The following is a 22,239-nucleotide window of genomic DNA, read 5'->3' as shown; positions in this document are numbered from 1 at the left end:
ATCCCATCACGCAATCTACTCTGTCATATTGCTTTCTTTTCCATGTATAATATTGGCTGTCATGGTTAATAAATCTTGTATGATAAAACTTTTCACTTACCGTATCAGCAAACATGAAGTAGAAAAGCTGATGGGACAAGGAGTAACCTGAGCAACCAAGCTGTGTCATTATGTCCCTACAGGTGCTTGTGACAACGCAGGACTTGCCATTCTCCTTCCTGTTTAAGAATAGCAGTACAGATGGAGTTGAAGAGTCTGATAAAGGAAAGCCTATTCCTGTTCTGGACAATTGCAGGGCACAGTAACTCTCATTTCCCGCTTGCCAGCAGACAATAGAAAAGCCTTATAAAACAGCGGCAGTAAGAAAGGATCCACCGATATCACAGAAACATACCATGTTCCTAGCAAATACGTATAGCACGTGTCACTTGTTTTCTCTGTAAAACACTGGGAACTACCAAACGAAGTGTAGGCCAGCAAGGTATCAGTTTGCTTCCATGAACGGGGAAAGACCCAGAAATGTGGTCCTAAAATTGGTGCAAATTCTGAAAGCAAATCAAAGAAGAGAGCCTGTAATTAGTGGTATAGTCAAGGGAGATCTCAGGCCCTGCCTGATTTCTTAAGTCTGTCTGCACCCAAAGGTACCCTTGCATGCATCTGCACCCAGCATCTCTGTGGCTTTCAGAGCTAAACATCCCGACTGTGCAGGCCTGCCTTTAGTGCTTTTCTCCAGGCCACCCAAAAAATCAGCGGCAGAGTCGTTACTTCCAAGAATGAATATTTGTGTTTCCATTTGGGCTCACTAGCCATTCCTTTCTAAGTACTCTCAGGATGGATACCAAACTAAGTAAACTCTTTCTTTTTGTTTACTCTGGCATCTTTGTTGTTTCATAGGTCACTGTGTACAGGCAAAACACTGCAATACGAATACCTTGAGCTTGAAGGAGAACTATTTTTCTTGGATGCCATACATACTTGTTATTTTTACCTTGGAAATACTTGGGATCATTCTGCACTAGAGAATATGTTGCTTTTTCAATCAGAGAAGACAACTTCTTCACCACACTCTCAACTCGGATACGCTGAGCAAGTAATTCATGTTCTGAAGGCCACTTTTCTAGGGCTCCTTTCAAATAGCCTGCAGAAACAAAAATTCATTTTGTATGCTACCATAAATTCTCAGCCCACTCTTTTGTTGTTGTTGTTTTTTTTTGTTTTTTTTTTCCCCCTTCCTTTTTAAAGTAGTTTTGCAGCTTCCCCTTGACAGCCATTCTCCTCACAGCCACCATTTTTTAAAACAAGATTTACCCTGGAACCTATTAAGTAATCCAATGTACTAGACTGTATTATACCTGAGTAGTGTCTCTTCTGACGTGCTTAGTAGGTATCTTACTGCAGAGAATTGTGCTACTGCTACTAGAAGCCAAACTATTGTTTGATATTTGAAGAAACAAGGAAGAAAAGAAAGCTATGAAATATGTTTAGTGCGTTCTCTATAAGAGAGTACGTTAAGAAGTTGCAGAGGTAGTCAGGCTTTCCTGTAGCCCTCCTCTTTTTTTTTTTTCCTTCTTTTGAAGAATGGCTGCTAATCCAGTGATGCTCCAGCAATGTTCAAACTGTTCTGACACAGAGGGGACTGCTGAGCCCGAAGAAGAGAAGGCTGGGGAGGGGGTGGCACTTCCATGTGTAAAGTTATCTGAAGGACAGAACCAGCTTCCCAGTGACATATTCAAAAAGCCCTGGACATGGTGTAGGTGGCCCTGCTTGAGCAGGGATTTGGGAAGGTGACCTCCAGAGGTCCCTTCCAATCTCAACTGTTCTGTGAAATGGATAGCATCCATATGGAGAAAAAAAAAAGATAAAAGAAAAGACAGACTTCTCAAATGTCAAAGAAGCCCTCTATAGTGCCCAAGGGATAGCTCACACTTCTACAGGCAAAGACTGCTTAATGAGATACAAGGTGGCAGATAATTATTGCTCTTGTTACATGTGCTTCCTGTCCTTTGTGCTTCTGTGAGTTCGGCAGACTCTTTACAGCGAGCTGGTGGTGCATTCTGTTAGCCCTTTCATTTCTATGGCTGTCTGGCTATGGATCTGTTTGCACTCAAATTTACGCTCGTGATATCATGTAACTACCTTTCCTGTCTGCTTTATGAAGAGTAATATCTAACCCAAGGATCAGATCTTGACCCCTTCTGGAGGTGACTGGAATTTACGCAGAGATAAAGTAGCCACGTAGCCAGGTTACCACCTACCTCCAAATTCCTCCAGTGCACTGGAAAATGTGGATGTGGCTGAGGGACTGCTTATGCCCTTTTGCCTTCTCTGCTGCACCCACACTTTGGGTAAGGCAGGTGTCAAAGAAGGTGGATGCTGAGAACAGCAACTTCCGATCCAAACTAGGGAATGGCCCCTTTGGAAGAAGGCAGCATTGCTGCTGGAAGTAGTATGGAGCATGCCCAAGTTGACTGCACCTTTTATTAGCCCTAAAATTTGTGTGTAGAGGCATCTCTAATCCAAACTGGTTTGGATCCCACAGGGGAATATAATATCAAATATTAACAAATAGTTTTAAATATTCTTCTTACAGCTTATTGCATTCCTCCCAAGCCAGAGATAACCCAGATGAGTCCTCTTAAAAACAAGAAGAAGGCATACTATTGATGCAAATAACAGCTGGATCACTACTACTGTCATTACATTTAAGGAGCTGAATCTTTAAAACAGGGTAAAAAAATGAATTTAGAAATTAATATATATATATCATGCTACTAGCAGTCAAATCTGCCTAATGTAAAGACTAAAGTCAGGAAAGCTGGTATCAGCTTGGTATCAGCTTAGTTCCCAAAAACAAACAAACAAACAACAAAAAAAAAGCCAGACTGTGTCACAATACCTTGCAAAACATGAAATCCCAGCACTGCATCTAAATTGATGTCCTGATACCGACTCTCCATGAAGACAGTCACTTTCTCGAGGGCAGAAATGACAGAGCTCCTCACATTAGGCTCAGTTTTCAAGAAGCTGGCCTTGGAGAGAAAAATCAGCAAGAAGAAAGTATGCAGCATACCTACTCTGCTCAAAGAGATTGTGTAACTTCTAAATCAACATCCCTTGCTCACAGCAGGTCCTGCTGCGTGTGATGAAATACTTTCCCTTAACAGTTTAACCACAGGTATGCCGCTGTGTTCTCACAGAAAGCTTGCTGTCATCTTCAATGCTAGTAAATGTCTTGTGCCTTTAAATGTCAGCCAACGCACTTGGCAGGACAACTCCGCGGATCAAATCCAGTCTTTCATCCTTGGCTTCGGTAAAATTGTTGTAGCTGCCATCAGAAGAGGGAGCTCTTGCTCGTGTGTAGAGGTAAGGGGATGTTAAAAGACTGTCCATCCGCAATTAAAAAATAGAACTTTTGAAGTGTGCACAGTGTTCTTGAAGAAAGTGCTGAGAAATCATTTATTTAGAGCACTTTTACAGCAGAGGCTGTGTGTGTGCTGAACCCACTGTGGTGGTCAGCCTGCTGACGGGCACGGTGAGCTGCATCTGCCTGCCATCACCACCGCTACATGTGCGGGAGCGACCAGCCCACTAAGGCCATTTCTTTGCCGCTGCACCTGGGATAAGGGTGGAAAGGGGAGTCTGCATGTCTGGAAATGAAGGGCTGCAGAGACAAAGGGCCTTACTGTATGTTAGCCCTGCTATGAGCCCTGACCAGTAAATACAGTAAATGCATTTATCACATACCTAGGGTTAACGTGTTTTGATAGAGCTGAAGGAAATGCTGTGCTAACTCTGTGCTGCTTCACAAGATATTACATATGTTAAATGAAGCAAATTGTCCAAGTTCAGCAGGTTTCTAAGCAAAACCTGATTTTTAATGATTTTTTTGGAAAGGAATTTATTTGGGAGGGATGGTGTAAAGGGGCCATCAGAAGGCTGTGGGTGGTGTGGCCTGCAGGTACCGGGACCCAGGCTGCCCTCAGGAGAGCTGCAGTGCTGCCGGTTGGTTCCCCACACCTGATGAAACTGCTCCGGATGAAGGAGAAGTGTGACAGAACACACACAGTGCTGGGACAGAAAACCGAGGAGCTGCTGCTGTTCTCATTAAATGAGGACGCCTGTGGACACCGAGTGGGCACACTTGGACAAATCACAGAATCATTAAGGTTGGAAAAGCCCTCCAAGATCATCTGGTCCAATCATCCCTCTACCACCACTATCACCCACTAAGCCATGTCCCCAAGCACCACGTCCCACCTTTCCTTGAACACCCCCAGGGACGGTGACGCCAGCACCTCCCTGGGCAACCCGTCCCAGTGCCTGACTGCTCCTTCTGAGAAGAAATGTCTCCTCATTTCCAACCTGAACCTCCCCTGGTGGAACTTGAGGCCATTCCCTCTAGTCCTATCACTGGTTACCTCTGAGACTAGGCCGACCCCAGCTCCCCACACCTTCCCTTCAGGTAGTTACAGAGAGCAATGAGGTCTCCCCTGAGCCTCCGCTTCCCCAGACCAAACACCCCCAGCTCTCTCAGCCGCCCCTCATGGGACTTATGTTCCAGGCCCTTCACCAGCTTTGTAGCCCTTCTCTGGACACGGTCCAGGGCCTCGATGTCCTTCTGGTAGTGAGGGGCCCAAAGCTGAACCCAGCACTCGAGGTGCGGCCTCACCAGAGCAGAGCACGGGGGGACGATCACCTCCCCGGCCCTGCTGGCTGCACTATTCCTGATACAAGCCAGGATGCCGTTGGCATTCTTGGCCACCTGGGCACACTGCCGGCTCGTGTTCAGGTGAGTGTTGACCAACACCCCCAGCTCCTTTTCCTCCACACAGCATTCCAGCCACTCTCCCCCAAGCCTGTAGCACTGCATGGCGTTGTTGTGACCAAAGTGCAGGCCCCGACACTTAGCCCTGTTGAACCTCATCCCGCTGGCCTCTGCCTCGTGCCGTGCGGCTCCGCATCCCTCCGTGCAGCACGAAGCCAGCCATGAGGCGAACCGCCCGCCCCAGGGCTCCCTCAGCCCGCGCCCTCCGCACCGCCCGGGGGCGCGCTGCCCGCCGGCGGGGCCTCAACATGGCGGCGGGCGGCGGGGCTCTGGCCGCCATCGGGGCCGCGCTGGTGCTGGCGGCGGCCGCGGCGCTGTGGTGGCGGCGGCGGGCGGCCGGCGGCGGGGGCCGGGTGTGCGTGGCGGTGCTGGGCGACCTGGGCCGCAGCCCGCGGATGCAGTACCACGCGTTGTCGCTGGCCCGGCACGGCCGCGGCGTCTCGCTGCTGGGCTACCTCCGTGAGTCGGGGCGGGGGGCGGCCGGGGCTCGGGGGGCGCCGCCGGCGGGGTCGCGGCTCTCACCCTCCGTCCTTTGCCGCAGAGACCCGGCCGCACAGCGACGTGCTGGGCAGCGGCGAGATCCGCGTCGTGCCGCTCTCGGACCTGCGGTGGCTGCGAGGTGGGTGCGGGCCGGGGAGGCCGGGGGAGAGGGAGCGGAGCGGGGCTGCTCGGGGTGCTGGTGGTCAGGACACGGCGAGGAGGGGAAAAGGGGGGGCAAAAGCCGGCCCTGAGGGGCCTCCTGCGGACCTCGAGCCCGTGGGGGTCGGGGCTGGGGTAAGGCTGCGTGGTGCTGGCTTGGGTCGGCCTGAGGGTCGTTGGTTTTTATGTTCTCCTCACGTTTTTGTGTGTTCTGTGTGTACTCCGATTTTTCTTCTAGATAAAAAGCAGAATGGGACCTTGGGGGTGTTGTGGTGTTTCTGTGACACCAGGTTTCTGTTTTTACGAAATGCCGTTACTTTAAAGCTTCCCGGTGGCTGGTTCTGCGTGGCACGCGCGTTTACATTTGCAGAGCTGGAGTATTCTCACACGTTCCCTGTCCTTTTGCAGTTGGCCCAAAGGTTTTCCAGTACGTTGTGAAAGTCATTGCTCAGGCAATACAACTGCTGTACGCAATGCTGAAAATGGAGCGGCCATCCTATGTTCTTCTTCAGGTATGCTTTCTGTGTGTAATTAATTTTAATAGTATAACATTACAGAACATTTTTAGCAGTCTCAGACATTGCTCTAATTATCTGAGAGCTAAAATTGGCCTAATCTATGGTATAAACATATATAGAAACAACTTGTTTCATTCTAGTCTTTTTTTCTGTTAACTCATGTTTGTTCTTCCTGTTAATTTTTGAGCTTTTGAACTTCATTGGCATGTATACTAGTAAAGAATAAATCTTAACAGAAACATTTGTATGTTTTTTGGATGGGAATTTTGACCCAGATCCGGCAGTGAAATTTGAAGTGCCTGCCAACCTTCATAGGAGAAACTGGCAGTTCTGTAGTTCATGAATACAAAATCGTCCCCGTTCATTAAGATCCTTAGAAACAATGTTATTTCAGTCATTTGATTTTTTTTTTTTCTTGTTACTGCTAAGTGTTTATCACTTGACCACTCTCTTACCCTGTTTTTACTTTTTTTTTATTTATTAAACAGAATCCTCCAGGTTTACCTAGTATAGCTGTTGCCTGGGTAGCGTGTCTTGTCTGGAGAAGCAAACTGATAATTGATTGGCACAACTATGGATATACCATAATGAGTCTGAACCATGGAAGGAATCACCCACTAGTACGCATTGCAAAATGGTTTGTACAGAAATTTCTCCTCTTTACAAGTTACGTGCCTTTGCAGAGCTCAAAAGGATGGAAAGCAGAAAGAAGAATATAAGTAGCAAAGGGCTGTTTCCATCAAAAAGTTATTACCTTTCAGGAAGCACTTCTTTAAAATGCCTTTGTTAAATACATAGGAAGGTGGTGGCAGGTGGTATACTGTAAAATACACTAACAATTCTGTCTAGGTAAATTTATTCTATAAGAATGATATACGTGGTTTAAAGGAATTAGGTTGTTCTCTAAAGTAATTAGTGAGTAACTTATAAAAATGCTTTTACTTTCTGTTATGTACTTTCATTGTTAAGGTTAGGAAGTATTCTGCCTTATGTATATACACAGGGCAGAGTACAAAAGATATGCTTTGTAAGAAGCCTAGGCGGTAACAAAAAAAAGCAAATTTGTGTTCATTTTAGGTGAAATATGGTATCCCAATGCAATGCAAGCTCTTGTGCCTTTGACAAGTGAGCTACTTAGAAATGGGGGAATAAAGTAATTAGATACCTGTCTTAAGTAGGTGTGTGAATGTTATGGGAACTAAAAGATTTTCTCACGTGTTTTAAACCTGTTCCTTTTGTTCTTGCTTGAAGTAGCCAGGTTGCATATGCAAACTTTTGATCTTATTGCAGTGACTTTGTCTAGTGTTGTGGGTTTTTTTATTCTGTAATGCTTCTTTATACTCCAGTCCATCTTCAAAGGTGATTCTGTTTCTTGCCCAATCTAACTGGTTACTTACAGGTAACAGCTTTAAAAGCTTTCCCTTGTTCTGTTCTTAGGTCTTAGAGGACAAGGAAGTCATGCTGTATCCCTTCTCATAAACCGTTACTGCTTTGGTATCACAGCACAATGAGTCAATATATAATTGTTAGTTAAACTTCAGTTATTGGGTGGCGGTTGAGTTTCTCTTGGTTTTGTTTGGCTTTTAATGAGCATTGGCACTGGAGAGTGCCAGTATATTTGGCTGTTGGGATTGCCTTAGGTTCTAACTAACATTCAATTTTTGTCAGGTATGAGAAGCTTTTTGGACGTTTGTCGGACTATAACTTGTGTGTCACTAATGCAATGAAAGAAGATCTTTGGGTGAATTGCAAAATAAAGTAAGTGAAATACCTCTAACATTATTACTACATGCGTACTCAAAGTGAAATGAAAGCACATAACTCTGAATCCAGATTCACAATTATCTTAACAGAAGCAACTTTTTCCTAAGCCAGTTCAGCACCACTGGAACCTATTAGTTTTGATATTAGCTAGTGTATTGAACAGGGTATTGAACAGTCTTCATTAGTCTTCTTAATTAACACCTCATTGTCTAGAAGCTGGCAGTCCAGATGTTACGGAATACTTGCTGCTGCACTGCCTATGAAATAAAAAAAGGCAAACATCGCTGTATTTGCTAACAATTAGTCAACCCTGCAGATTTTTCTTTTGCAATCACAGGGCTTTAAAATCAAAAGGAAAAGGTGTTTTTTAAGGAAAACTTAATTTATAAGTTTAAAAATCAGGACTGTAGATTTTTATGGTTGTGTTACATTGAATATACCTTTAAGAAAGGGACGCATTTTATTACAGTATATCAAGCTTGGTCTATTCCAGCAAACTTCAGGAATACAGAAAGTTGAGTTGAATCATCATTGTACTGTAATAATCCGCTTTCTGCATTATATTGGTGTAGCCTGTCACGCTTTACTGCGTGCGTTTTGTTAAATCTGTTTTTTAATTGAACTTGTGCATTTATTTCTTGACAGGGCGGTAACGCTGTATGACAGGCCAGCTTCTTATTTTAAGGAAACACCACTAGAGCTTCAACATCAGTTGTACATGAAGCTTGCAAAAGACTATGGGCCCTTTAAAGCACAGCATATGTAAGTAAAGCATGCAATTACCCTGTGTCGTTCACTTAAGAACTGGCATTTAGTCCCCAGAAATGCCTTTGGATGGGATCACAAGTTTCTGAGCAGCAGCAGAGTGTGGTCTTTGCATGTATTCAGCCAGTAGCAGATGCTGTGCAAGCCTAATTGTTGCTGGAGAGGCCAGAATAAGTGAAATCATTGAAGGGTGATATGTTGCTTGATGTGTAAAATCAGTGATTTTTGTTTGTTTAAAGAATAAGTTGGTATAAATTCTGAGGAAATAAGTAATATAATACAAGAAGGGTGAAAGTAGTTGTCTAGTTCCCACTGAACTGGATGACAGTGATTGGATGCTTCATTAATGGCATTAATTTAGTAATTGCTATAATAATAAACTCCCCATTCATTTGTTCTGGAGGGTTTTCAAAATCTTCTCTATAAATATTAAGCATTCTTCTCTGGCTGTGTGCAGGATGTCTGCTATAGTAGATAGCCCAACAGGCGGTTACTTTACCAAACTAATGCCTGAAAATGGAGGGGAGAATCATACTGTATGGCATTTTCTTTTGGGCTCTGCACACCATTGAATGTAAAGGTTCCAATTTTGATTGAATAAAAGCGTTGTTGGCCACCATGCTTTGGATATCTCTGGGACAGAGCTGGAAAGAAAGACTGTTTTCCCAACATTTTAAGGAAAACGCTGTTGGAAGGTAGAAATGTGCTTATAATAGTGGTGTCATTAGGCTCGTGGTAGTAATAGGAAAGATAGAAAACAATATTTCTGTGCAATCTTTTCTGTGCAAAAAAACAATCTTTTCTGTGTGTATGTCTGTGCAAATCATCACAGTAATGGTTATTTCCAGAGAAATTGAGTAGCAAGTCTCAAACAGTGTTTAGAAACTCATGTCAGTTAAGCATAGCATTTCCTTCTGTGTTTGTAGACTGTGTTTGTGTAGTCCATTTTCAGAAAATTCTGTTTACGTAGTACAGAGTCTGTCAGTTCGAATGCTGAGAGGTCTGCCTTTACAGAAATGGATAAAAGAAACGGACATGTGGTAAAAACCAGAGGACGGCCAGCTCTTCTCATCAGCAGCACAAGCTGGACAGGTTTGTAAACAGATTATTTTTAATATTTCATTACCTTTTAACAAAAGATCTAACTAGGGCTCTTTACGCTTCCCCACACTTGAAACTTGACGTGTTATACAGGCATGTTTGCATCATGAGTGGCAAAGTTAAATTTTTCTTCATTTGTCTGGAAGAATTGAAAGACCAGTTGTACATGATATCCCTCAGTGGCTAAAAATGAAATTAAAGAAAAAGAAATCCTACTACTTTTCCTATTTTTCATTCCAGACATAGTATCTTGTTTGGTGGTGTAAAATGGATTCAAAAAAAAAAAAATAATTTACTTCTTTATTTCTGACAACATCTACTATGTAATTTTCTCACTTTCCATTTTTTTTTCTCTATATGAGAAAGGGAAAGGAGAGGTGAAACAAATCAGTTGCTAGTAACCATGGGCAGAATTGTCTGCACCTATGAATTAATAGAGCAATTTCTGCTCTTAAAAAAATCTGGTTTCAAAAGCTAGAGAATTAATGTGATATATAGCACATCCTCAAAAGAGAGTCCGTTGGTGGCTTGTTGGCCATGTTGCCAATAAGGGGAACCAATAAGTTTTGTATATGGTTGTGGACTTTTATTTATGAAAATAATTACAGCAGATTTTTAGTAGGAAGAGCTTGTGCCATACTGAAATCATTCAAGTAAAGGTGAGAAGAATCTTAGTTGTTATTTACATACAATAATCTGTTACAAATGCTAGAAACATGAATATCACTAATAAAGCCTTTTCTTTCAGAGGATGAAGACTTTTCAGTCCTTTTAAAAGCTTTAGAAGGTAGGTACTAAGGAATTCATCTTACCTATTCCAAGGGGAATGCTGTACGCTGGACAGTTATGAGGGGTTTCTCTAAAGAACAGTGCCTCCCTATTCAAGTGAAAATGCAGGCATATTTGATGAATTTGCAGTGGTTTAAGAGTAGGAGTTGAAATACAGAAGTGAAACATCTGCATTCAACTGGAGTAGTTATTGGGGGATAATTACATTTCTCTTGGTAAACTGCAGTTCTGTTTTCTAAGCTATGAGTACTCTCCATAGGTATCTGATAATAGGAAAGAAGGGAATGTGTTGTCTATTTAAAAACTACAGCTGCAGTTTCTAGATAAATTGAAACTACCGATACGGTGTTGTCAAAGAAATGTTCTATGAATAGTACATTTTAAACATGCTAAAATTGATTTCTATAGAAATTTGTCAATTTTAATATTTGTAAATTTACTGCTATTTTACTAAGTATATGTTTATAAAGAAATTACTTGAAGTAGGAAGCTAAATGATGCCTACACCATAACCGTTCTTAAATCAATCATCCCTTTATTTGTCAGTTCTGAACAGTTTTTTATCTTTTCCAGATTATGAGCAGTATATCAATGAGGGAATCAAGCTTCCAGCTTTAGTGTGTGTGATAACAGGTAATAGTTTATTCACGTTATAATTCCTTCTTTTCTGCTAATAGAGATGACTTCATCTTCACTTTCGTACTACGCTGACTCTTCAGTGGTGGTGAAGAGAGAGGAGGAGAATTGTTTTTGTTTGACTATAAATCAGAGCAGATGGATTCTTACAGCAACGTAATCATGGCACATGTTTAAAGAGGAGAAGCTCTCAGCCTGGCTATCTAGCACAGCTGTGCGTTATGCCGTGTTCAAAATAATTTAATCTCAACATTCTGAACACTGAGATTCTGCAGCCAAAGAAACATAAAGGTGCATGTTTGGAGCCTTTCAAGCAGAAAGGTTTTCTTAATGCAGGAGGAAACTACTCATCAAACATCTTTTCAAAAAACAGCATGCGCGGAATGAATGCTGGCTGGTTAACTTTCTCATTAGTATCAGACTAAATCTTAGTTTGATTTTTAAAGAGCAAATTTGTATTTTTGGGTTGTCTTATGGCTGTAAAGAAAATGCAGGTCAAGACTGGGCAACACGGACAGTAGGCTCCTTTAAATACCAAGTTAAGAGAGGAAATGCAGGTTCACCTTGTTTTCAATGGGGCTTAATCTCAGGGGCGATCGTGGTTGGTATATTCTGACATGTCTGAGGCAACAGGACTTTGTCATCTGTACAGCAAGGTGCACATACAGCACTAGTTTCAATCATCCTGATAAAATCATTATTATATATTTTTTTCTGTGTGTGTTTTAAACAGGCAAAGGGCCACTAAAAGAATACTATAATGGACTGATAAAGAAACTGCACTTCAAACATATCCAGATCTGTACACCCTGGCTTGAAGCTGAGGATTACCCGCTTTTGCTTGGTAAACAGAGGATTATGAAATAGATTTGATAATGTGTGAAAAACAATTTAGCAGAGTTGTGAATAGCTGATAGACATTATGCGCAGGAGATAGCAGAGTATAGTAAGCAAATGAACTTGCTTGTTAATGATGATAAATGCATGTATACCACTCGTGTTTTTGACTTAAACAAGCAAAATTGCTAATTTCTTTAACTGCATTTTTCACTCTTATCCCAAGAAATGGGCATAATACCTGCATTGCTGTTTCAGTCTGTTACTGTAGTTTTCTTCTATGCTGAAATACAGCTTGCCTGTTTGTGTACCAGTTATCTCTACGGGGCAGGTCAGTACCTGATATCGTAAGCTTTTGGCTGAGCACCCAAAAAAAGCTGAAATTATAAATGAACGTGCCTTGGAATAGCGTTCCCTCAGCACGTTCATTGTATTAGCATGAAGTGTGAGTAAGCGTAATGCAGTAGCTAACTACACTTTCAAGTAGATCTACTCTTCTTCGTTTTTTGAACCTGCCAATTTCTGTGGCTGTAAAACGCGGTGTTTATAGGGAAATTTTTAAGTAATGAATATAACGTCCGTCAAATGGCATTGCAGTTTCTGTCTTGAAATCACTTGAATTGGAAGAAGTCACTAGTGAGCGATGCAGCGTATCCTGTTTGAATTGGGGGAGTTTTCCTCTGCCCTTACCCATTCCTAGCAGATAAAGAAACAGAAAGGCTGTTTTCAGATGTGAGATTTTAAAATTCCCTTTCATTTAATATGCACTCGCTTGGTATGTTTCTAAAGCCTGGCTAATTTTAGTAAATATATAGTTTAGTGTGTGTGTGTGTATGTGTGTATACTGTGTGTGAATATGTTATATATGTGTATACACATGTTTTCTGCAAGCTTGAAATTGAGTCAGTCTGGATAGTATTGAAAATAGCTTACACTTAGTTCATATCACCCAAAGAAATACATGCATAGAAGGGTTCACAGTAAGACTAGAAGAGGTGCTTTCAGAGAATTTAGGCTCTTGTGTGTTTAATTTGCTTTTCAGGCTCGGCAGATTTGGGTGTGTGTCTCCATAAATCATCCAGTGGTTTGGATTTACCTATGAAGGTGGTAGATATGTTTGGCTGTTGTCTACCTGTATGTGCAATATATTTTGAATGGTAAGAGCTTGCTTTCTCTGATACAATTTAAATAGATCATATAAAACACTGTTCTAACAAGCCAAGAGTTTACTAGCTTCTGCATGTATCAGGTGAGATTCCAGCACTATGCCATAACAACTTACTTTTGATTCAATAAGACCAACTTCAGAAGTCAAGGTAGTTTTATTTAAGGTTGGCTAAAAATTGACACCAGTTCTTACAATCTTTGGCACGCTTATTGCAACCAGCTGCCTCAAAAAATAAATAATTGCCCTGTAATCCTTTGTTTCCATACACTTCATTTTTAAAAAAGTCCTTCTGCATAGACATGTCTCTCTTCTGTGAAGGGGTGAATGTGTGCAGTCAGCCTTCCAATTTCCAGCCTTCAATTACAGATGTATTCACTGTGGAGATCTCGTGTACAGATTTTCCTTGTGGGTCAAAGTAGAATGTTGCCCTGATTAGCGATGTATGCGCAGACGAGTGGCACAATGACAAAGTGAGGGACCTCCTATAATGGTAAACCTAGATAGTGCGACCTAGGGGGGAGCAGTCTATAACTGCCTTCTGTTCCATTTTGTCAGGAATGTAGTGTTCGTATCTAGACATCTAGGATCTTAATGTTTAAGGCACAGCCATGTCTCTTCAGATACACTGTGAAACTTCTTAAACGTCTATGTCCCATTTCGTCAGTGTTTTCTATTACTTTTGTACACAGTTTACATGAACTCGTGAAACATGATGAAAATGGTCTGATATTCAGGGATTCAAATGAACTTGCAGAACAACTGAAGGTAAAGTCTTGACAGATTTTTCTTTTCCACTAGCTTTAACCACAAAGGTGTTACCACGTAAGCTACCTTGTCGTGTGATAATCCCCTGTATTTTGCGTTCTGAAAGGATACTTCTTTGCCTGGTGGATCTTATTGGCCATATTTCTATTTGAATACAGATATTACTGGCCGCATTTCTATATGAATACAAATCTGAAGTTGGCAAGAACACACTAAATATTGTGATATTAAACTGTTCAGAGGGTCACACCAGAGGGTTACCCCAGAGAAACTAGAATTAATCCAAAAATATAACATGATACTTTTCTGTGTTTGATTTTTTTTTTTTCTTAAAACTACAGATGCTTTTCTTGGAATTTCCCACGCTGGAAGGCAAACTCCAGAATTTCAGAAAAAACCTTTGTGCATCCAAGCAGCTGCGCTGGGATGAGAGTTGGGACCAGACTGTTCTTCCCTTGCTCAAGCAGAGTGAATGACTTCTTGTGGGGAGAGGAGGGTGTCCAAAAAGCTAACACATTCCTGGAGTTGCACAGGTGTGACAGTCAGTAAATAAACACTTTGTGTTATCTGTGGTTACAATTTTTAATTGCTTCATCTCGGGGCCTGTTTTAATGCACCTTTTATTTTACAATTGGAGCTTCTTGTGTAAGAATAGTGCTGCAGGTGCAGCTGAGGTTATTTGTTGTCTGTAAGTCTTGGGGGAAAATGTGGTTCCCATGCTGAAGAGGTTGATCCTTGCCATCTGCCTTTTCTTCTTGTATTACTTGGGATGAATGTGGGAGGTCTAGGTACTTGAGGAACTTGTGTAAAATCTGTTTAACTGGGCTGTTTGTTGGTTACTTTTAGCTGAAAGCACTTGAATACATACACAAATCATACCAGTTATACCTACTGTGCAATAAACACTTGAGTAGGTGATTATTTTTCTTCAAGGGGGAGATTTTTTTAGTTTGAGGTTTTTATTTGAATTGAGGATACAATTTCTTTTGTTGTTTTTTCATATAGTTAGCATTCTTGGATAGTCTTCCCTAGTCAAGTACTGGCTATACTCTTGTATGTTTTTATGGAGATGGAAAACAACTTTGAAGTTAGATAGGTCTTTTTTACAGTGTGTGCAAGAACAAAAAGGCACAGCCACTGGTATGTGACAGCTTTATTGAACACTTAAGAGGGAAATTCACCTTTCATTGAGTGTTGTCCTCATACATTGAAGTAAATGTGCCCCGTTACCTTGAGAAAGAATGTAAAATTTATCCCTAGAATAGAATAGAAAAGATATTTAAAGTATGCAATAATCTAGTAAAAGGGTACTTCACTTTCTGAGCACTCATTCAGGTATGGCCTTTGTTTTTTTATTGTTAGTGCTCATACGGACCTAATGCTTACAAGATGTTTTTTCGTCTTTGTGATTCTTTATAAAATAGATGGTAGTCATTGAAGGAATAAATGTGCTTGGTTTTATCATACAGTTGCTATTTGCATGGCTCTCTTCAGAGTTCCCACTTCAGTTGTTGGGATGGATTCTGCACCAGTATTTTTAAAGCTTATGGAGTAATCATTTAATGCCTGCTTCTGTCAAGCTAGGCAGCCATTTGCTAACCTCGCCTTTCTCCTGCACCATGGTTACAGCAGATACTCTCCTTTGAAAAGAGCTTTGACAGTGATTTGGTCCCACTGGTGGGAGGATGATAATAAGAACCCAAGCTGCTTACTGTAGGAGTTTGGCAGTTTCATTAGTTCATTGATTGAAGAACGATCTATAGAGACATACTTGCTGATTTCCCTGTTCTGCAGCAAATCCCTGTACAAGGGGATGGCCAGGCCCGATTCATGCATGCATGGAAATCAAGTAATTCTCTAAAACAAAGGGTGATGCTGAAAGCTTTAGAGAAGTTGGATGTTAGGAAAAGGTTCTCTGCTGAGAGGGTGGTTGGGCATTGGAACAGGGTCCGCAGGGCCATGGGTCACAGCACCAAGCTTGATAGAGTTCAAGAAGCGTTCTATGATTTTCCTGTAATAAGGGTTAGATTTCCTGGTTAGATCCAAAATGAGCCATCTAGCCATGCAGAACAATTTGAAGACTTCTGCAAAAGGGAAGATAAAAGGAACTCCTGTTTAGGCTGTTAGTGTGCATTTACTCTAGCACCTTTGCATTCCTCCTTCTCGGGGAGAGGTAGCTAAAACAAAACTATAGCCGGGGTTACTTCCGTGTGTCCAGCTCAATACTAACAGTCATGGTCTCTTTCAGCTTGAAGAATAAGATGATTGTTCAAGTTCCCGTCATCTGTTTTACTTTCTGTTACTATGGAAGGAGGTGAAAGCATTTCTTCATTTTCTTTAAGTAGCCTTTAAAACAACATGTTATAACAGAAGTCAAGAGAAAGCAACACATTTGATTCTGCTTCGGGGCTGATACTGTCCAGTGGCAAGATGCTTAATGGATTATGAGAAGTTTCAAAGGTGAGCTAAATTCTTCATCCTTGCAGTGTACTTAAAAGAGTACCACTACAGTGATTCTTTTTGTGCCTTCTAACCAGTCTGAGGGGTTGACTTCTTCATAACTAACTATAAAAGTGATGGGCCCTATGTGAGAGAAATGTACATCAAGTACTGACTTCCATCATCACCGCAGAGTAAAGATGCACCTGAGCTACAGTGGAATCGATTCCCTCCTCCTGCAGCATCACATAAGCCCGACAGTAGCTGCAATTACTGTAGGTATCACACTGCTTTAAGATGACCCACATAGCTAGCATGTAAATGCAGTAAAAAAAAAAGTTACAACTGGCTTTAGTATTAAAAAACTTTTATTACTATAAAACATTGTTCTGCTCCCTTGTCAGTATGAGATACTCATCCTGTGATCACAGATCATGGCTCTGTGTAACACAGATGGGTCTGTGCTATTTACAAATCAAAATGTGTTTGAACAAATTGTTGAGCTCCGATCCAGAATCAAAGTGCATTATGATTAGGGCTTTTTTTATTTGTACAGCTTGGGATACATGGATACTTCTAAGAGGCATCTCCCTTCTCGCATGCATGGTGGCAACTGCAGAAGGAAATGTAGCTCACTTTGGCAGCAGTCTGTGCATAGAAGTGTATCCTCGGTGCGTGCCTCTCTTTTATGATTCTAGAATTCAAAGTAGTCTTGTTGCAAGGATGAGATAGCACTTGCTGGTCTGAAAAGACTTGTGTTGTATCTACCAAATCTATATAAATAGCTGCAGAATAGTTACATTTGACTGAGTATCATAGAGAAAAATACTGTTGCTGTGGGCTGGAATAATCTGCCATCCAATCTCAACTTTATCTGCAAAGAGAAACATTGGGAATCATGTTTATGCGAAGTAAAGTGAAGAGCAAAAATTGCATGTGAAGTTCTGCAAGATCTTAGCGTGCTGGTAAAGCAAGCTACAGGCACATGCTTGAGCCTGTATTTTTTAAAGTTAACAGGTACGCTGGTGCTATGCATTCAGCATTTCGTTAGCCAATGGCTATAGACCAGCTGTACAGCTAGTAGGCTGCAGAAGATGGACTTCTGAAGCATGTGAAAAAAAAAATCCTTTCCCCTTTTATTTAAAGTTCTAGCTTTTTTTAACCCTCAAAGAACAGTTAAGATAAAAGAGTTTTCAGGCTGCATCTGAAACATTATCACAATGACAGTGCAGCACAGATGTTTTTCCTCCTTCAAGCTTAACCTTTACAATTTTCCATATTGCCACCAAACTTGCAATTCATCTCAAGTTGATGCTCTTAACAACTGTGAGTAGTGATAGGATGTAGCAAGAAGCTAAAGCCTAATTTCCTGACCAAATCCATTTGGAAGGGTTATTGCTCTTGGACAGACTGCTCTTGGATACAAGAATCCTGTTATTGGTAGGTACCCATTGCAAAAAAAAAAAAAACCAACAACAAACCTTCATCTCTACTACAGATAAGTAATTAGGAAAGAAGCCAAAATTATCGATATAGTTGATGAAAAAGGTACCTACCTAGTTCGGCCTGGAACAGATGATACGTGTCTGGGTTACGGATTGTGAAAGCAATATAGACCTCAGGAGGTTTTCCATCTGCTCTCAAAGGTGAGAGTTTTTGTAGCATACCAATAAGGCTTAAAGTTATCTCTGGATCATATACCACATCTGCAAAAAAAGGGCAGTGTTCAATATTTATTAAGAATTGAGCAGGAAGCAGAAATAAAGCTATAAAGTATTTATTTAAGGAAGAATACCTCTATCAAGGGATTACAAGTTTCCAAGGAGAGAGTTTTAGAAAACAGTATTTTAAGTGCCATTATTGGTGCAAAATCACCAAAGATCATTGCTCCTTCTTGTAATGGATTGTCAGATCCTGTGTTTAAGCCTGTGTTCAGGGACACAGCAAAAAAGTTGAGCATTGGTACTGTTACGACTGTCTTTAGCAGGACAAAAACACATTGTTAGAAGTTTCAGAGGCTGAGTGGAAAAGTCTTGATTTCAGCTGCAACACTTTTTATTCTGAGTAATTTCCCTCAAGTAGAAATACTGATGAAAGGTGGAAAACCTGACCATTCAGGGCTGCAGGAAACCAGCCTTACTTCTTAGCACTCTGAGTTTGGAAGTTGTCAGTTGTGTTCAGAACTGATACTTAGTAGGTGGCTGTTTACTACGCAGTAACGTTCAGACACGTGTACCAGTTAACGCATGGTGCAAGATAGCAGAAACACGTCCTGGACTACCAGCAAATAGCAGATATACGTAATTCACCCTCTGTTTTGAATCGCCTCACCTTCATGAGTCTAAATCAGGCTGTTTTGTGCACTCTGTCACCAGTATGGCTGGGTTTAAGTTAACATACATGCAGTGACTTCATTTTATAGAACTCACGTATCTAAAGTATCACACGTGATGCCTTACAAAGACTTGTAATCAAAATGACAATTACATTTTACCATTTCTTTACCTGAATTCTTAGGTGATTTTTGCTTCACAAAATCCCTAAGCTGGGGAGTAAAATTGTGTAGTCACAGCTCCAGAAGTGAGAAGTACCTGCTGCAATGATGACGTCTGGTTGCAGATCCATCAGTTGTTTTTCTGTAACTGAGCCCCAGTCAAGCTCTGCAACAATTAGTTTTGGCTGGTGGTAGTTCATCCCTTCTGCCTCCTGCCCTTCAGATTTTGTTTGGGTAAGATCAGTAGTTTCCGGCTCCACGGCAAAGCCATTCAAACGGATGTTTTCCCTCAGCTGTTTGAGAACACAATGGTGGTAATCACTAAAGATATACGCCTTGGGGTTGCAAGTTTTGCAGATTGCCAGTCCGGTGAAGCCAATCCCACTTCCTAATTCCAAGACTGTCCTGAAGGTTAATGGAGTAAAGTAAGTATTGATTAGGACTCTCTGAGTTACAACATCAAAACATTCCAATTATATCTAACAGTGAAGTCAACTACACGTTATTTCAGTATTTTTTGAGTAAGCCATCTATAACGTTTATTTAAAATAACTGGTAAAGGTGGAAAACAAGATGCAGTTATATAGAAATGCATCACTTGAAGTACTTCTGCTTTTCCATATGGTACAAAGTACTTCCGTCACTGGGGCACGATACATTTCACATGTTCCTTGACTTTTGCAGCATGGTTGTCTCCATTTAAACTGGTTTTACAGTTCTTCTCGTAGTGGAGAGACACTGGAGCCGAGTTCCTTTCTTGTGAGGTAGATACTTAAATTTAGCTTAGCTGAACCTTTCCCCAAACGTTCTTGTTCACCTCCATTGGTTATAAACAAAGTCTAGGTGATGAGATTGGCGGCGCACATCTGCACTACAAACACCTGAAGTTAGATGGGATGAATCCCATCAAAGAGGGAAGCGCACTAATTAAAGTCACTGGCTAGGCAGCAAGGTAGGTAAAATTCAACAGCAAACATACAGAGCAGGCCAGACTACGTGGTGTAACGGTTTTCATCTTGAAGCTCATCTTAAACCATGAAGTCATCTCATGAATTAAAGTTCAACTTGCCAACAGAAAAAAGCAACAGCTGGTAGCCCAACTCAAATACTTCAGTTATTCTGGGGGTAAATATCGTGCATTATAAAGTTATAGTTGTACATATAACTCACGGTATGAATGAAAACACCTTGGCTTCTTTCCCCATCTTTCTGTCTGTGATGCTGTTTTTACCTGTTACTGAAAACTGGGGGGTTCTCCATGGCCCATTCAGCAAGATGAAGAGCAGCATCCCACGTGACAAGCCCTGTGGTTCCTTGAGAGATAATCGCCTCGCTCTCAGAAAGAGTAACGGATTCTCCAGTAGGCTGGAGGACGTGCACAGGAGGAGAAAGAGGGATCAGCACAGACAACTGATTTTGCAGTTACCAGTCAATATTACCGCCTAGAAAAAAAAGTCAGCAGCACTCTGGGTTTCTGGATATGACATTTAAAGCCACTTATTGCTTAGTTTAGATGATTCAAAGTGATTTATAACAAAGCCGTATTATTAGTTTTTACCAGTAAGTAGTTTTTGTAACAGCAAGTAGATTCTTCTTCCTTTAAAATATCTGCCAGTGTATCGTACAATTCATCCAGGGGGTCAGCTGTTGTGGATTCGTGCTGTGTGAAAGAGAAAAGGACAGCTTCAGTTATCAAATTGTTAGTCATGGAACAGAGAACCCACACGTTAAATACCACATCAATACACTGTTGGCCGTAACATTTTACACTAAATGCTGCTTTATATTATTAAGAATAATTCAGCTTGGCCTGCAGTGGTATGTTTTCAAGAAGACCCATCCCAAGATGAACCAAAGAGTTACAAGCAACATGGAAAGTAAGCGTTACCTTTTTGATGAGTTCAGTTAGAAAGCATCTTCTGTACTTGATGGAAGGGGGATACTTTACACACAGAGGGTGGAGAACAGTCTAAAATTATTAAAAAACAAAACAAAACAAAAAACTGCAGTTGAAGCCCATTACCAACTGAAGATCTTAGGAAGGGCACAAAATGCACAGTGATTTGAGTCTGAAGCTAGAAGAATTGATGCTGAGCCAGAAAAAGAAATTTGGTGATTTCTGGACAGTTTGTTGGGTTCAGATCTGTGGCAACAAATGTATTTTTCACTTTTCAAAAAATTAATAGCAAAATTGAGAGAAAAGAGTCCGACCAGCTCTCCTTTTTATTTTTTCTTTCTTTTGCTTTGCCGCCTCATTTGTGATTTCCTGTCAGCATGCAGACAGGACATGGTAAGGGTTTAGGGATGCCCAGGGTGGCTTGGCTCACCTGCTTCTTTCCTAACAACCAGGGCAGAGGGATGTGAAATCAGCTTGGCAGGTTTGCTCCTGGCATTAGGGTGCCAGGTGCACTGAGCTTTAATTTTGATGCTAATAAAGAACAGCTAAGTAATAGGAGCGAAAGGAAGTGACCTGTTCTGCTGGGTCTGAAGGAAGGCTGGCACAAGCGTTACTGTAAGAGTCGGCCGAAGAAACTCTCTAAGACTCAGTTTGGAGTTTCAGAAAGCAGGCATTCCTTAACTGGGGAGAAGGACGTGCAGGGGATCAATCCACCTCGTGTGCATGCTGAATTGTTCAAGCAATGGGGGTTATATACAATCAAAATACACATATCAGGGTATATACGATATGTGTACTTCACACGTATACGAACATATATATCACATACGTATACAGAGTTATGCATTCGTGCTATTTCCTGTAACTCATTAAAATACAGAAATGTTTCTGACACACACGCGCTTGTTTTCACTCGGGGTTTTCTGGGGGTCTCTGGTGGTCACTGGAAGCCTTCCTCGCTGCGCTGGGAGCCGGTTCCTGTGCGTGCTCAGGCCGCGCCGTTCCCAGCGCCCTGCCTCAGGCCAGGCCCGCGCAGCGCGGCGGGCTGGGCACGCAGCCGGGGGCAGCCTCAGCTCCTCACCTACCTCCTGGCGCGTCCTCCCCGCTCCTCTTGGCCTCGCTCTGAGAAACAAGGCAGCGTTTTCTCACAGATGAAGCTGGCTAAATAACGTAAAGTCCTACGCTTATGCCTATGTAAACGTGGTAAGGTTTGACTTTGCCGATGAAGCACCTCAGCCCCGACCCCCGGTGCCCTCCCAGCTCCCGCAGCCTTATCCCGCTGACCGCCAGCGAGGGGGGCCCGGCGCTCACCTGGTGCAGGATGTCGGCCAGCAGGGAGGAATCCGGGGCGCTCCTCAGCCTCTGCTCGAGCTCCTGCAGCACAAGGAGAGGAAGCCTGAGCGGGGCCGGGCCGGGCCCTCGCTCCCCCCTCGGCCCCGCGCCCTCACCGGCCAGGGGAAGGCTCGCAGCTGCCGGGCCGCCAAGAAGCGCCGTTGGAAGCGGAGCCCCAGCTCCGGCTCCGCCATGGCCCTGGCAGCGGTGTCCGGGCGTGAAGCGAAGCGAAGCAGCCGCGCAAAGAGGAAGCGCCGAGAAAGAGCCGCG

The 22,239-nt window shown here is 42.2% G+C and overlaps 3 protein-coding genes and 2 long non-coding RNA genes across 6 annotated transcripts in view; 3 read left to right on the top strand and 2 right to left on the bottom strand.

Moving 5' to 3' along the window:
• LOC118174174 overlaps positions 1–400 on the top strand; it is a 3,543-nt gene extending 3,143 nt beyond the window's left edge. The window contains exon 3 of the long non-coding RNA XR_004754576.1: positions 183–400. This is a non-coding gene — a long non-coding RNA (uncharacterized LOC118174174). The remainder of the gene's footprint in view (positions 1–182) is intronic.
• Positions 1–3,134, bottom strand: part of C14H16orf89 (chromosome 14 C16orf89 homolog) — an 8,776-nt gene extending 5,642 nt beyond the window's left edge. The window contains exons 1-4 of one of the 2 annotated variants that reach the window (XM_035339326.1): positions 2,897–3,132; positions 989–1,138; positions 395–545; positions 101–218 (exon numbers count right to left, since the gene is read on the bottom strand). In XM_035339326.1, the coding sequence (XP_035195217.1) occupies positions 101–218; positions 395–545; positions 989–1,138; positions 2,897–3,068 (591 nt within the window). In that variant the 5' untranslated portion in view covers positions 3,069–3,132. Of the gene's footprint in view, positions 1–100; positions 219–394; positions 546–988; positions 1,139–2,896 lie in introns of both variants that reach the window. The other variant, XM_035339327.1, reaches the window with a different exon arrangement.
• Positions 1–20,037, top strand: part of LOC118174175 — a 25,942-nt gene extending 5,905 nt beyond the window's left edge. The window contains exons 2-3 of the long non-coding RNA XR_004754577.1: positions 3,419–3,428; positions 19,485–20,037. This is a non-coding gene — a long non-coding RNA (uncharacterized LOC118174175). The remainder of the gene's footprint in view (positions 1–3,418; positions 3,429–19,484) is intronic.
• Positions 5,059–14,393, top strand: ALG1 (ALG1 chitobiosyldiphosphodolichol beta-mannosyltransferase). Its single transcript, XM_035339324.1, has 13 exons — positions 5,059–5,284; positions 5,367–5,444; positions 5,873–5,976; positions 6,471–6,619; positions 7,651–7,740; positions 8,392–8,508; positions 9,482–9,603; positions 10,361–10,399; positions 10,975–11,034; positions 11,771–11,881; positions 12,917–13,031; positions 13,732–13,807; positions 14,149–14,393. The coding sequence occupies exons 1-13, from the start codon at positions 5,074–5,076 to the stop codon at positions 14,281–14,283; spliced, it is 1,407 nt and encodes a 468-aa protein (XP_035195215.1). The 5' UTR covers positions 5,059–5,073; the 3' UTR covers positions 14,284–14,393.
• Positions 16,597–22,239, bottom strand: EEF2KMT (eukaryotic elongation factor 2 lysine methyltransferase). Its single transcript, XM_035339325.1, has 8 exons — positions 22,086–22,239; positions 21,949–22,011; positions 20,629–20,709; positions 20,299–20,400; positions 19,972–20,105; positions 18,838–19,145; positions 17,803–17,952; positions 16,597–17,120 (listed from the first exon to the last, which is right to left on the bottom strand). Exons 1-8 carry the CDS (start codon positions 22,161–22,163, stop codon positions 17,020–17,022), a joined length of 1,017 nt encoding a protein of 338 aa, XP_035195216.1. The 5' UTR covers positions 22,164–22,239; the 3' UTR covers positions 16,597–17,019.

Source organism: Oxyura jamaicensis, chromosome 14 (assembly GCF_011077185.1).
Source record: "Oxyura jamaicensis isolate SHBP4307 breed ruddy duck chromosome 14, BPBGC_Ojam_1.0, whole genome shotgun sequence".
In the NCBI taxonomy this organism is placed as follows: domain Eukaryota; kingdom Metazoa; phylum Chordata; class Aves; order Anseriformes; family Anatidae; genus Oxyura; species Oxyura jamaicensis.
The sequence above is the reverse complement of the archived record's forward strand: the minus strand, read 5'-3'. Positions and strand labels throughout refer to the sequence as shown.

What these genes read in the sequence shown, in the direction of transcription:
- ALG1 (XM_035339324.1), top strand. Translation starts at nt 5,074, where the DNA reads ATGGCGGCGGGCGGCGGGGCTCTGGCCGCCATCGGGGCCGCGCTGGTG. An exon ending in CTAGTACGCATTGCAAAATG is followed by an intron (nt 6,620 to 7,650) that starts GTTTGTACAGAA and finishes AATTTTTGTCAG; the next exon opens with GTATGAGAAGCTTTTTGGAC. An exon ending in TGTGCAATATATTTTGAATG is followed by an intron (nt 13,032 to 13,731) that starts GTAAGAGCTTGC and finishes TTTTGTACACAG; the next exon opens with TTTACATGAACTCGTGAAAC.
- EEF2KMT (XM_035339325.1), bottom strand. Translation starts at nt 22,163, where the DNA reads ATGGCGGAGCCGGAGCTGGGGCTCCGCTTCCAACGGCGCTTCTTGGCG. An exon ending in TAACTGAACTCATCAAAAAG is followed by an intron (nt 20,401 to 20,628) that starts GTAACGCTTACT and finishes TCTTTCACACAG; the next exon opens with CACGAATCCACAACAGCTGA. An exon ending in GTTACAAAAACTACTTACTG is followed by an intron (nt 20,106 to 20,298) that starts GTAAAAACTAAT and finishes CACGTCCTCCAG; the next exon opens with CCTACTGGAGAATCCGTTAC.